Raw genomic sequence first — 14,608 nt, 5'->3', positions numbered from 1 at the left:
TCAGTATCAGATTAAGTTGTTTGTCATTTTTTAATTGATGATAAGGTTCCTTTACGTAAAGTAAAATAGTGAAAATGCAAATCAATTAGAGATCATTATTACATTGTTACTTTTACTTGTTTGACCAGAAATTAAAATTATAAAGTTCTATCAATTTTCATCTAATTCGTTTAAATGTAGTTAAATAAACATTGACCATTGATTATTAACTCTAAATATATGAAACCATGTATTTATAAAATTTATTTTATAAAAATATACATCACTTTATTAGAATAACTAATAAGATGATTGAATATGAGTCGATTATACTTTTGTGTTAAAAATTGGTTCAGGTTTACAACAGTTCGATCTAAACTTCGTTTGGTTTAAGTCAGTTTTAGCCGGATCGAGTTCGGTTTTGAGCATGATTCGGGTCGGATATGACTCAGGTCGGTCATTATTAGGTTCGGGTAATCTCGGTTAACGGTTATGTGTCGGTTAGGAAAATCGGTTACAGCTTGGGTACAGTTTTTCCATTTTCAGTTGTCAACCGGTTCGGGTATAACTTCGAGTCGGGCAATGTCGATTCGATAAACCTAAAGAAGGAACATATTTTCGGGTCGGTTTATTTTCGGTTTCGGATCAAATCAGATCTTCGGGTCGGTCACTTTTGAACAGCTCTACTAGTATCCTATAGTTTAAAATGTATCACCACATTACTAGTCAAAATATATTAAATTATTTTTATCTTTTATTTGTTTTTCCTAATTTATATTTTCAGATAAAAAATAAATCTCTTAGATAAGTAGATGTAACTAATAACACGCTTAATTTTGGTGCAATTTGTGGAGCAATAAGTAATCTAATATTCCATGGCAACCGAGAGTAGAATGTGGAAGCATGACAACTAAAAAATTGAGAAACTTCCCGGGGATTTTATCTCAATTCTCATTTCTCAAGCAACAAAATACAAAAATATCGTCGTTTTATCCACATTTCATCATCTTTCCTCCTCTGTTCTTCTCTTCATAAACTCAATTATTTCTACTAATTTTCTTCCAAAATCTCAATCAACTTCAAAAATACCCCTTCTCCCCCTCCCTTTTTCTCTTTTTGCATTTTAGGGTTTCCAGTCATTTACTGAAGAATGCGAGTTATTCTCTAACCACTTCTGAAATTGCACACTTTTTCACGTTGGAAAGCTGATATTGTGATCCAAAGTAAAGAGCTAAAACAAATTTATGCAGGAATCTTTGGCTGACAATGTTGGGTTGTGGTTATGAGCACTTCTATAGTGTTAATTGACAATTTAATGGTCTTAAACCCTAGTTTATGCTCTTCAATTCATAGGAAAAGTTGGAATTTTTTGCCTAGCTATAGGGTTAAGGAAAGCTTAGGGAGTAGAAATAAGAGGGTTTTAAGGTTAGTGGTTCCAAATGCGAAGAAAAAGAAGGGATTTAATTCAAGAAAAAGAAGTTGGTTGGAGAGATTCTTCTCCGAGGAGGATGGGAATTGGCTTGGTTTAAAGGAGGAAGATTTGGATGAGGGTGATGATGATGATGAAGAAGATGACGATGAGGAGAAATTTGAGGCATGGAAGAAGAGGGCGGAGGCAATAATTGAATTGAGAGAGGCTCAAGAGGGGATTAGGAATGAAGAGAATAGAAATTGGGAAGATTGGCTTGTTTTTGATAAAGGAAATGGTGGGATAAAGAGAGAGGATTGGGATTATGATAATGAGGATAATGTTAAAGAATTAAGGGAAGAAGATGTTGCTGGTGACGCGGATGAGATGATGCCTGAGAAGGGTTTGGTCAAAGTTATTGAGGATTTAATTCTTGGGAAAGAAGATGATGATTTGTTGTATGAAGACCGTGTTTTTCAATTTGCTTCGAGGAATTCGGTATTGGTTTCTCTTGATTTGGTTATTGTATTGGGCTATGTATTGTGATTTGGAATGTTGTTCGGATAATCTGTGTTATGAATGCTTTTTTGCTAGAAGTAAATGGCTTTTGTATATTGAATGTGTATTTGTTTTGCAGGCTAAATTTTTGGCTGTTTTGATTGTTATTCCTTGGGCATTGGACTTTTTAGTTCATGACTATGTTCTCATGCCCTTTTTGGACAGGTAAATCTTGGTTTTACTATTCATAGTTTTGCATATTGCGTTTACACCTCATATTTATGATTTGGTGCATTTCAATGTTGGGTTCTTAGGGGTAGCCAGTAGGTTCCGTAATTTTGAGAACTTAAAGGTCTTGTTTTTGCTAAATAGGAGTGTATGTATAATATAACAATGTTCCTTATTTCGATGGGGCCAAAGGTTATAGTTAAATGATGGACTAAAGTTATGGATTATAATGGACTAAAGTTAAATGACTCGTTAAATTATGTACTCTTCATTCATGTGAAGGATCACAAGACGTTTGTTGCCAAGGATCTATAAACAAGGGTAAGGTTGTGTACAACTGACCCTCTTAAACTCCATCGTAGGTGGGAGCTACTTAATGACATTGGGATATGGAAAAAAAATGTATGTATAAGATAACAGATTATTGAGACCCTTTATAATCCTATGGCACACCGTGAAAGAAAGGTGTGTATTATCAAGGTGTGCTCAAATCACCTAATGTATAACTGCGTCACAAAGGAGAGCATGAACCGCTCTTTGCATTGAAAATAAATAGCCTAGACCATAAAACACCAACAACGTATCTATGGACGATAAAGTAAGAATCAGATTCAGCATTTATAAGACACAAAACAATGGGGATAAAGATGTTGATGGGCGCTGCACATGCAAATGTCCATGGTAATTAGCTTGTCCATTTCCAAATTTGGTTTCCTGACAAATGCCTCAACTTTCATAAGAATCTTTATCTAGGTTTGAACAAAGTTTATTTAATGTCGTTGTTGAATTTATTATTCTCTAGAATAACAATGAAAAAAAATATTTAGCGTGGCTTAATATGTCATTGATCAATTCCTGCCAATAGTTCATGCAGCATAGTTTTTAGTTTCGGTTTGATTTGTTTTACTCTGAACAGATATGTCAAGACAGTACCACTTGCTGCAGAGTTGCTTGATGTGCGTAGAGAACAAAAACTTGAAATGGTCAAAGAGTTACATACTGAGAAAGCAAGGCTTCGGTTTGAAGCTGAGATTGGTAAATCCCCACCACTTTCAGAGAAGGAGACATGGTCAGAATTGCGGCATAAAGCGTAAGAATCGTAGGATTGTATTTTCATTTAATTATAATGATACAAATCATGATTTTCGCTGGAAATTGATTGAGTTTCCATCAACTTTCCCAATTGGTTTAGTCACTTTGTGCTTGTCCAAGTCTAGTGTCGTGTACATGAATCTGACTTGGTTTATCTTGCTGATGTTTCATTTGCTGCTGTTTATGCTTTTCTTGCATTCTTCCTTAAACATATTATGGGCTTTCTTTAGGGATGATCTTAGAAAGAGGTGCTGTTAGAATCTTGTTCTGCAATAAAAAAACAAAAGCACAATATTTACACCTACTTCTTTTGACACCTCAGCTACTTGTCTTCGGTAATGATTTCTAACTATAATGTTTTTTTTTTCTTGTTTTTTTTTTTAAAATTTTTTTTTTCTCTTGGAATTGACTTTTCATACCTTGGCATTCTAATTTTAGAACGGATTCCTTAATTTAGGTGTTGGAAAATCTAACGGCCTTTTAAACATTTTGGAGTCAATTTTCTTTATGAACTCCCAAATCCCAATACAAGGGTTGTGACAGATTTTAATTGAGTAGTCTAAAATAGATTTGTTCCTCCAGCACCTGAAAGTCTATACATTACATCCTTTTTCCATTTCCACATTTGGGAGGTTAAGTTCTTGGAGGTGATAAAACTTCATGTCAGTAGCAATATTTGAAGTGCTAACTTAACATTATCCATTATAATTTTATGTACTAATTTCAATATTTAGATTGAATTACAAAAAGGGGTAGCCATATATGAGAGTTTCATCCATTTCATTTCCACAATGCCATTAAATGGTTCACACATATGGGAGATTTGGAGGGTCGGATGTAAGAAATCTTACCCTTATTAGTGATAACAAAATAATTGTTTACGATTGACCCTGGTAGCGAACATCATTTGCAACTATGAGGCCCCATTGTGATAAGGGGATGAATATATGAGATTTTCATGTTTAATATAATTTTTCGTAGTTATAGAAAAAGTATTCTGGTATGACTGTAGAAAAATTAATAATGTGTTTTGTCCAACACTGTAGCCATCCTTTTGGACTTATCATGTTTGTAAGGTATCAATTGTTATCATCCCTCTCCATTGGCTCTTAAAAACACAAAAGGTATTGTCCTCTCATGTTAAATATTGTTTGCTTTTGTTGCAACAGGCTTGAGTTGCGAGATGAATGGAGGTTAAATAATCGAAGAGCATTTGCCAATATATGGTCTGATATGGTCTTTGGAATATCGGTGTTCCTCCTACTATACTTCAACCAAAGCAAAGTAGGATGTCTATTCTCTTATTATGTTTAAAAATTGATATGAATAATTTTTCTTTGGTGCTTGTGCGTCATCTTAAACATAATTAAATTTTTTTGCGTGCACCAGATGATTGATATTCTAAATATTTGTGCACCAAGATTCTCTTACATTGATTCGTTTTGGCTCATGTAGCTGACCCATATGTTGGAATTAAGGCTTTGGTAATCTTAAAAAGCGTGAGGCGCATTAGGGAGCAACTCGCAAGGGGTGTTGCGTCTTGCCTTGGTGGGCCTCACGCGTGCCATGGTGCGCTGTAGAAAGGATGCCAAAACACATTGTAGTTTTTTGGATTTTTCCCCTTGATAGGCACGTGGTTCTGCCACTTGGGAACCTTTTGGACTGCACCTTGACTAGACTTGAACGCACTTTCTAAGATTAAGGGTGTTGTTTGCAGTGATAGAAGTTGATATGATTATAGTGGCAAGTGATTTGACATGTGATAACCTAGTTATGATGATGCGTAACCTGTCCAGTTTGTGGACAAGGACTATACCACTTATTATCTTCTTAGTATGAATTATAAATAGTTCATTATAACTGTGCGCTTGTTTCTTGTGAAGTGCGGCTTTTGCCTTTTGAATTAAGGATACTAGGATAGTAGATATTCAACCTCTTCCTAACCGGGAAAAGCCTCTTTAGAAGGTGAGGATTGATGATCATGATAATCATGAAGGAGATACCACTGACTATGTATATGTGTACATCACTAAATCCAATGACACAAAGGATTTTGCTGGTTGTCTAGGTTTTATATCCATTGAAGAAATTCTAATAGATTTTTTGTGTTTCTTCTGTTTTGTTTCCTTTGGTCCTGAGCTTTTGAAATGAATTTTCACAATAGGATTTTTGATCATTTTTTCTCTAGCTGAATTTCTAGTTGTATTTTCTTTCCCCGTCTTTGATTTCCTCTCTTCCTCAACCATGTAGCCTGTTGAATTTTTTACTTATGTGCCTGAAGTACAAAGATTTGCTGTGGCTAAAAAAATTGTTTATACTAATTTAACTTAAATATTGGTACATTGGCTCCAAATACAAAGGAGAATGAAATATCTTCTCATATTTGAAGGACCCAATTGAAAATAATAATGTGGGTAGCAGACAGCTATTGTTCTTACTGCTGTCCTTCGTGGTCTCACCATGTAGATTTAGATTATTAACGAAGAATAATTTTTGAGCTTTGATGTAGTGTATTATTTGATTTGCTTTTCACCATGTATATTTAGCAATGCGATGTTTACTCCTAAAGCTTATCAGTGTATCTATATCGTTAACAACGGTAATGTTGCTTAAATCCGACACTCCCAAACCCCACCTTAGGTGAGAGCCACTTTATGACATTGGGATAATGGACTGTAGAACCCTTGATTTTATTTCGTGAATATTGCAGGTGGCTTTATTGAAATTCACAGGATATAAAATCATCAACAATATTTCAGACACTGGAAAAGCATTTCTCATTATTCTCATCACTGACATCTTTCTTGGGTAATCTTTATGTGCAGACAATTTTAATAGAACTGTAAGAAATTTTATTCAAATTAATTATTGACGCATGTATTTACGATTTCCACGCAGGTATCATTCTGAATCTGGTTGGCACACGGTATGTGAAGTCATTGTCGAGCATTACGGATTGGAGGTTGATCAGTCTGCCATTACCATTTTTATTTGCCTGGTCCCAGTTGTCATGGACGCCTGTGTGAAGCTTTGGGTATGTCAGCCTGTTAAATTTCATGTTTGTATGATATTGTGTAGATCTGGTCATCGATTCTTTATTTATTTTCATTGTAATGCTGTTAAATGAACCATGACTTTCTGGTCAAGTTCATGTATACTGATATACTGGCTAGGATCTTTCTTGCATTCAAATGAGAAAATAGAAGAGAGAGAGGGAGGGAGGGAGGGAGGGAGGGAGGGAGGGAGGGAGGGAGGGAGAGGGAGGGAGGGAGAGAGAGAGAGAGAGAGAGAGAGAGAGAGAGAGAGAGAGAGAGAGAGAGGGAGGGAGGGAGGGAGAGGGAGAGGGGGGGGGGAGGGAGGGAGGGAGGGAGGGAGGGAGAGGGAGAGGGAGAGGGAGAGGGAGAGGGAGAGGGAGGGAGGGAGGGAGGGAGGGAGGAGAGAGAGAGAGAGAGAGAGAGAGAGAGAGGGAGGGAGGGAGGGAGGGAGGGAGGGAGGGAGGGAGCGAGGGAGGGAGCGAGAGAGAGAGAGCGAGAGAGCGAGAGAGAGAGAGAGAGAGAGAGAGAGAGAGAGGGAGGGAGGGAGGGAGGGAGGGAGCGAGAGAGAGCGAGAGAGAGCGAGAGAGAGAGAGAGAGAGAGAGATTTATTATTGAATAACCTGAAGTCTTCAAGTGACTTCTAAACTCCTAAAACAATACTTCACAATACTCCAAAAATCAGACAGCCCCCTACCTCCTCTTCTCCGTACTATATATATACAAATGTCATGTTTAACATACAAATAACAGCCTATACGAAAGACCAAACTAACCTTATTAATCCACGTTCTTCATTCTTCTAGTATACATGTACTGCAAAGGAGGTGTAGTCCCATGAGTCACATCATTACCCATCACCCAAACTTGCACCTTGTCCTCAAGGTGGAATGAAGGAAACTGAGCTGCAATTGTGTTATAAAGTTCCCAAGGAGCATCTCGAATGGGTAGTTGATCCTATTTTATAAGTACTTGCTCAATTTGCTGGGGTTGTTGAGCATGAAATCACACTCCCAAAACAGACTCCGGGATAACTACAAACCCTAGTTCCGAATTGAGTTAGTGTGTTATGTTAGTTGGCTGTAGTGCAGAACCTTGAGCCCTCTTAAGTTGCGAAATTTGAAAAACTGGGTGAATTTTACAATAATCTAGTAAATCTAATGAATACGCTATAGCTCCTATCGTTGCCAATATGGTAAATGGTCTGTAGTATCTGGCAACTAGCTTGTCACATAGAAATATTTTTTTAACCCAAGATATTTGTCTATACGGCTGCAGTTTAAGGAAGACCTTATCTCCTACTTCAAAATTGTCATCCCGTCAATGTTTATTAGCTAATGACTTCATCTTTTGTTGATATTGGTACTAAAACGGAGGATGGGAGGTGGAGGGCGGTTGTATAAAGCTTGGAAGGGAGACAATTTAGCCGCCATGTGAAGCGAAGTGTTATAACAAAACTCAGCCCAATGCACTTATTTTTCCCATTGCTTAGGCTTGCCATTCATAGAACACCGCAAATAATTTTCAAGCGAACGATTGACGTCCTTAGTTTGGCCATCGGTTGTGGATGATAAGTCGTAGTCCTTCTCAACGTCATACCTTGTACTAGAAAGATTTCACGCCATAATATGCTTAGGAATACCTTTATTACGGGTCATATACGATTGAGGATGGAAAGCCATGAAGTCTTACAACCTCTTTAACAAATAGAAAGGATGTGCTAAATCGATGAAATGAGCGTATTTAGACTGACGGTCCACCACATTAACACTGTGTCATAATCCCCCTGATTTGGGAAGAGCCTTTATAAAATCCATCATAATCTCATCCTACACCAGTGATGGAACTAAAAGGTTGCATGAGTCGTACTAGCTGCAAATGTGAGGCCTTCTATTGCTGACACACTATGCATTGCATTTCCTAACCGCAATACGAAGATAAGCCTTGAATTCTCCATTATTTCCACCCATTGCAGAAGCGTGATACTCATGAAGAAGCTCAGGAATATGGGATGAAGTTTTGAACAACACCCTTCGCCCTTTATAGAATAAACACCCTTGTTCCAATGGTAACCTGAATATGAAGTAAGGTTCTTCTGTAGGGTAATGTAAATACGACCTGTTAAGGTATCAGCCTCCACTTGTATATTTTTCTTACGCACCAATATGCTCGACACCAAAGTCCCCAACTCCACGTTACCTAGACTTGGGTGTCTAGATAAGGCATCTAAAACTGAGTTTGTAATTCCAGGCTTATATCGGACCTCAAAATACTACCTAAACAATTTGCTTACCCATTTCTGATAATCAGACCTGACCTTGTGTTGTTCCATGAAGAATTTAAGGTTGTGTTGCCATATAATAAATCACCTTCCCAGCAAGTAGTGTATCTATTTTTGAACTGCCTAAACAATTGCCATTTTCTCCTTCTCGTATATCGACTCACTCTGCCCTATTGCGCCCAGTGCTTCGCTAAAATATGCGAGTGGATGTGAGTCTTGCATCAACACTGCTCTGACCCTAAACCTAGAAGCATTGATTTCAATCACGAATGGTGACTTAAAATTTAGGCATCCTATGCCTCACATTCTTCAAACTTTCAAAATCTGTAGAGATAGTCGACCCCAATGGAAATTGTACTTTTTCTAGAGATGAGTCAAAGTAGCTGCAATATAGGCATATCCCTTAATAAATTGTTGATAATAACCCATAAGCCCTAATAATCCTCTTAACACCAAATTTCGAGGTGGACTCTATAATTGTATAGCCTGAATTTTATCTTGGTCTACAACTACTCCATTAACAAACACCAAATGTCCTCAGTAGGCTATTGATTGCTTCCCAATCTCGCATTTCAGAATATTAGCAAAGTGTTGTTGTTGGGCCAATGTAGACAACACGATAGAAAGATGATGAACGTGCTCTACTTAACTCTTACTATACATTAAAATGTCATCAAAAAATACCAAAATAAAACGTCGCTAATAGGATTCAGAAATTTCATTCACCAGTGATTGGAAAGTAGCAAGAGCATTAGTAAGGCCAAATGACATTACCAAACACCTGCAATGTCCCTCATGAGTGCGGAAAATGGTCTTGTGGGTATCTCATGGCGAATTCTGATTTGATGTTATTCAGACTTAAGATCAAGTTTAGAAAAAAATTCTTGCACCATGTAATTCATCTAGTAATTTATTTACGACCGGCATTGGAAACTTATCTGGATTTGTTTTCTTATTGAGAGTACGATAGTCAACACAAAATGCCACGACCTATATTTCATTTTAACCAAGGTGAAGGGGCTCGAGAATGGATTTTGTGACAGCCTGATGATTCCAGCAAGCAAAATATCTTTTTAAATCTGAGGATAACGAAAGGGTCAGACATTAACTGGATTTGCGCCTTCTCGAAGAAAAATGTTGTGTTCATGACCCCGGCAATGAGATAAGCCAGTTGGTATATGAAAAACACCTCCATAATCTTCCAGCACCCTTGTTAAATATTATAAGAATATGCACCATTAACCGTTCCTCCTGCTTCTATGAGAATGGTACCTCTAATCGATTCAATTCTATCAAGATTCCTCCTTTTTTAATTGCCTTAAACAAATCCTTCAAGCAAATTTTGTATCTAACCAGAGAGTGGTGCCTCTTTAACGTTACAAACTTTCCTTCCAACTAAAAAATCATCAGCTCTTTCCAATTCATAGATATCGTGCCCAAATTTTCTTGCCATTCCATCTAAGAATTATATCTCCAATTGAAATGTCTTTAACAACTCCTAAATCCAGCATTTCATTCCTGCATTTTCCATACCCCAGATTCACATTACCATAACTAGGAATCACTCCAAAGCCTTCGTTCCTTCCTTTCTATCCCTTATTTAAGTTTCTCTGTTGTACCCAAGAAATGAAATTATGAGTCACCCCAGAATCCACCATCACAACTACCTCTCCTCCATCAACCCTACCTTGTATTAGTTATTTCCCACAACAGCATTTAAAGAGACACTTATTGTTGTAGGAGGTTGTTCTTGATCCATTATGTTCTCATGTAAATGTCTGACCCACCATGTTCTTCATCATCATCTACCAATAGTAAGCTGTGTTCTTTCTTCTTACATTGGTGTCCCAAGTGCAATTTTTCATCGCATTTGAAACATAATCCTTTGCCCATTTTCTTGATAGACTTTGTGCGACATTCTTTATATATTATTGCCTCAAACCTGGTTAGATTGATTCATAGAAGTTCAGGATGAAACCGGCTTAATAAAACAATCTTGAGACATAACAAATTTTTTGGTAGAAGACACACTGGGCGAGTTTTTTAAACGAAAGTATTGGTAATTGGATCAGAAAAGTTGTGGTTTGGGTATGTATTTTCACCTCAGATCCCTGTACCTCATCTCACCATTAACCCATTACTAGCATAATTTTTTCCGCATGACCCACTCCATGGCCTGCTCTAAATTATTAGGTCAAGAACCCTCAATTCCCTTTTAACCCTATCCTCAAGTCCATGTATAAAAGCAGCTAGCATAATTTTTCTCAATAATTCCATCTAATGGCAAAGCGCTTTTAGTATTCTTCCATTGGTCGCATAAAGAACCTTCTTTCACTACCCTGAAGTGCCTCAACATCAGATTCTTTAATTCAACCCACCGGGAAATTGGAGAACTTTTATTCTCCCTCTGAAACTACAATAAAGCATCTCCATCTAAAGAAACTACTGATGAATCCATCTTTTCTTCTTCTGTTAACTCTGTATTTCCGTTCCACCCTAAGAATCCATCCATTCGGATCTTCACCAGAGAATACCAGAATTTCTAATTTCTTGTACCCCCAAAACCTGTTTACGCCATCTTGATTCACCCCTCGATCTCCAAAAGAAAAAGATCCCCTATGTAGGTTTTCAAATCCTCCACCTCTTGATGTAAAAAATTTCCTTCCTTTGTTTCTTGTTCCCATGTTTGAAGGCTCATTCCTTAGGAACCGTGAATCCGTTTCCCCATTCATCATTGAATTTAATTTCTTAGCTAATAGTGTTGCACTGATTCTTCTCGAAAGTTTAATTGATTCTCTTGCATTCTTGCATAATCTGCAGTTATCTTTGCTTGCTCTTCAATCATCTTATTCCGGGTCTTCTTGAATTCCACTCAACATCTCCTTCAATTTCTCCTCAAATGTTCTGCTTACATGTTGAAAATTTATATACTTGCCAGGATCTTTAAAGAATGAAGCCATTAAGTTCCCACAATCAAAGGAGAAAACAAAACAACCCGAGTGAGAAAATAGAATGGAAGATTTATAATTGAATAGCCAGAAGTCTTCAAATGACTTCTAAACTCCTTTGAACAATACTTGATAATACTCCAAATATCAGACAACCCTCACCTCCCCTTTTCCCAACTATATATATATATATATATATATATATATATATATATATATATATATATATATATATATATATATATATATATATTACAAATAACAATCCATATAGAACGACTAAACTGCTTTTAAGTCACTTGCTTCTTTCTTCTAGTATACACGTACTGCAAAGCAGGTGTTGTCCCATGAATCACGTCATATTCAGGTTCCATCAATGTTCCAAAGGTGGTACCTGATTTTTGAATGTTGTGCAAGTCGTCTATTTTCCCCTTTTAAGGTCACCCAAAAATGCGTCATACATCTTGAGGAACGTAAAATTACCAAAACTTGCATGAAATTTAGTCCTATATTTCAAATAATACTTCTCCATCCCATTTGATTTGCACCTTTTTATTGAAAAATAACATGAAATGCATTGAGCTTTATACAGAAAAGTAATTTGTGGTTTAGATTGAAAGATAATTTTGGGGACCATTACTAAAAGAAGTAAGAGTGCGAAGTAAGTGGGACAACCTAAAATAGAGATTTCTGATTGGTGTAAACTAAATGGGACAGAAGGGAGTAACATGAAAATGTAAGTATTTCCTTTTCTGTGGTTGTGAATCAATCTGATGAATTAAATTTTGAATTTGCAGCTGTTCAAGTTCCTGCCGAGATTATCTCCAAAAGTTTCCAATATCTTCCAAGAAATGAAACGTCACTGAAGAGATTTTACGATTGATAAAATACTCCAATTCTTTGTTAGAGGCGATTACATTCAAGAGATGGAATCGAGGTTCCTGTTATGAATGGCCTTCAAGTGTTCTGGTCACAAAACATCATTGTGCTCATATTTTGTTGGTGCAGCAAGACCTTGATATGATCAAATAAAGCTCAATTGAATACAACTTTATATTGATTGAAGCAAACACGAGGGCGGTTCAATGGTTGTTCCCTCCACATCCAATTCTATGCTTCGTAGCTGCCTCTTATTGTCATACAAGAGTTACACTATTCATTGATTACTCTTAGTTTATATTTTATTCTTAATATATATACTAGACTGAGAATTTGTTTGATTCGTTTCAACGTAAATTTTACTAGTGTTAACTTTTTATAGTTTTAAATTATACAATTTAAAGTTATTAAGAATTGAATTAGTGCATTGACGAACATGTAATCCTAAATGAAATCAAGTATTTGAATGTAAAGTAACAAAACAACCATAGCATATTGATTGTGTTTAGTTAAAAAACAAGGGAAATTTTACTGTAAGGTTTTTTCACATGGTAACATCTAATTTACGCCTTATCTGATTGCCATAACATTTTTCGTTAAATTTTTATCAATTTCTATTTTATTCATCATTTTGACCTATTTACCCTTATTATGTGTTGGTTTTTGTCTTTATAATTTGTCCTAAACCATTTTTATGCTCTTAAATGTTTAATTCACCATTTTGATGTTTAATTCATCAACGTTCTTAAATGTTGTAACAATTTTGTATTTCATTCAAAATGCTGGCATTTTTTACAAAAGGTTCCTTAAGCACTATTACATAAGCCATAATATTCACTTAATTTACTTAACTAGGATTATAAAGTTCAAAAAGTACATTTCAAGCGCTAATACATATGTACAAAACTAGGGTAAATTATAAAGACACCAATTTGAATGAAAACAAAATTGCTACAACATTTGGGGCTTTGATGAATTAAGTGGTGAATTAAGCGTCAAAATGGTGAATTAAACATTTAAGAGCGTAAAATTGGTTTAGGCAAATTACAAAGACAACAACCAACCGGGTAGAAACGTCAAAATGGTGAATTAAACGGAAATTGAAAAAAATTTAACGGAAAATGCTACGACAGTTAGATAAGGCATAAAATAGATGATACTATGTGGAAAAATCTTACAAAATTGCTACCACCGACGTTCATTGAAGTTCGATGCTACTAAGTGAAATTTCCATTAAAACAACTATAGATTAATAAGTTTACATGTGAAAATAAAGACTAGATTTTGTTAATTGGATTCACTGCCTCTTGTTTCAAAACAAAACGTGAAAGACAACCTTCACAAGTAGCCTTGTATAACTTTCAAAAAGAAAAAAAAATCTAAAGATGAAAAGTATAATGAGACACAATTTTTAAAATAGGTAATTTCTTGAGAGATTGTCTTTATTATAGACGGTTCTCAAGAGGCCAGCCCAATATATTTATCTTTAGAAAAAAAAAAATTGCTGCAAGCATCTTCAAAAATTAGCGCGTGAGAAGGAATGTGAAAGGTCTAATGGTTAGTTGCCTCTCTTCCTCTTCCCCGCATATAATACATCCTTGAAAATGAAGAAATCGATTTTTCATCTCCCTTTACAAGCTTCAACTATACCATCCTTGTTTGCTCCTCCAATCATCTAACAATGGAAGATTTAATGTGTGAATTCGACTGTAATTATTTGAATACATCTCAGGTGTAAGACAACAATAATGTCATGAAAGGTATGTAATTTTAAGATTTTTCTTGTTGAAAAGAATTGTAGTTATGAATATACTGTCTTTTTTTTAGCTTCAACAATGGAGGAAAGTATGAGATATTATGATAAACAAAACAATGATGCTGAAGAATACAACAATGTCTATTTTTTAGGGAAGGTAATAAAAGGAATTGTGGTTATCAATGCATATATTTGGGGATATAACCATATTTAATTGGGATTATAACTCAGAATGTTTAACATATGTTGATTGAATACAATTTTTTTAGTAATTGGTATTATAAATCTGAACATTTGTTTCTATAATGATAGAATTAATTGGAAAAAATAAGGACATTCGAGAAGATAGCAATGCTATCTGCTTGTATGAAAGTATCGTGAAAGTTTTCGTTTTATAACTATATATAATTGTGGTTATCAATGCATATATTTGGGGATATAACCATGTTTAATTGGGATTATAACTCTAAACGTTTAACATATGTTGAATAAACAAACATTTTTTAA

The 14,608-nt window shown here is 35.7% G+C and overlaps 1 protein-coding gene across 1 annotated transcript; it reads left to right on the top strand.

Annotated features, from left to right (window-relative positions):
• The first annotated feature begins 870 nt into the window (after positions 1-870).
• LOC130825431 (chloroplast envelope membrane protein-like) lies at positions 871-12,759 on the top strand. Its single transcript, XM_057690658.1, has 7 exons — positions 871-1,885; positions 2,025-2,110; positions 3,030-3,203; positions 4,375-4,489; positions 5,916-6,013; positions 6,104-6,239; positions 12,264-12,759. Exons 1-7 carry the CDS (start codon positions 1,262-1,264, stop codon positions 12,330-12,332), a joined length of 1,302 nt encoding a protein of 433 aa, XP_057546641.1. The 5' UTR covers positions 871-1,261; the 3' UTR covers positions 12,333-12,759.
• Positions 12,760-14,608: the final 1,849 nt, after the last annotated feature.

This window comes from Amaranthus tricolor, chromosome 10, assembly GCF_026212465.1.
Source record: "Amaranthus tricolor cultivar Red isolate AtriRed21 chromosome 10, ASM2621246v1, whole genome shotgun sequence".
Classification (NCBI taxonomy): Eukaryota; Viridiplantae; Streptophyta; class Magnoliopsida; order Caryophyllales; family Amaranthaceae; genus Amaranthus; species Amaranthus tricolor.
Note: the sequence above shows the minus strand (reverse complement) of the source record. Positions and strands in the feature narration are given on the sequence as shown.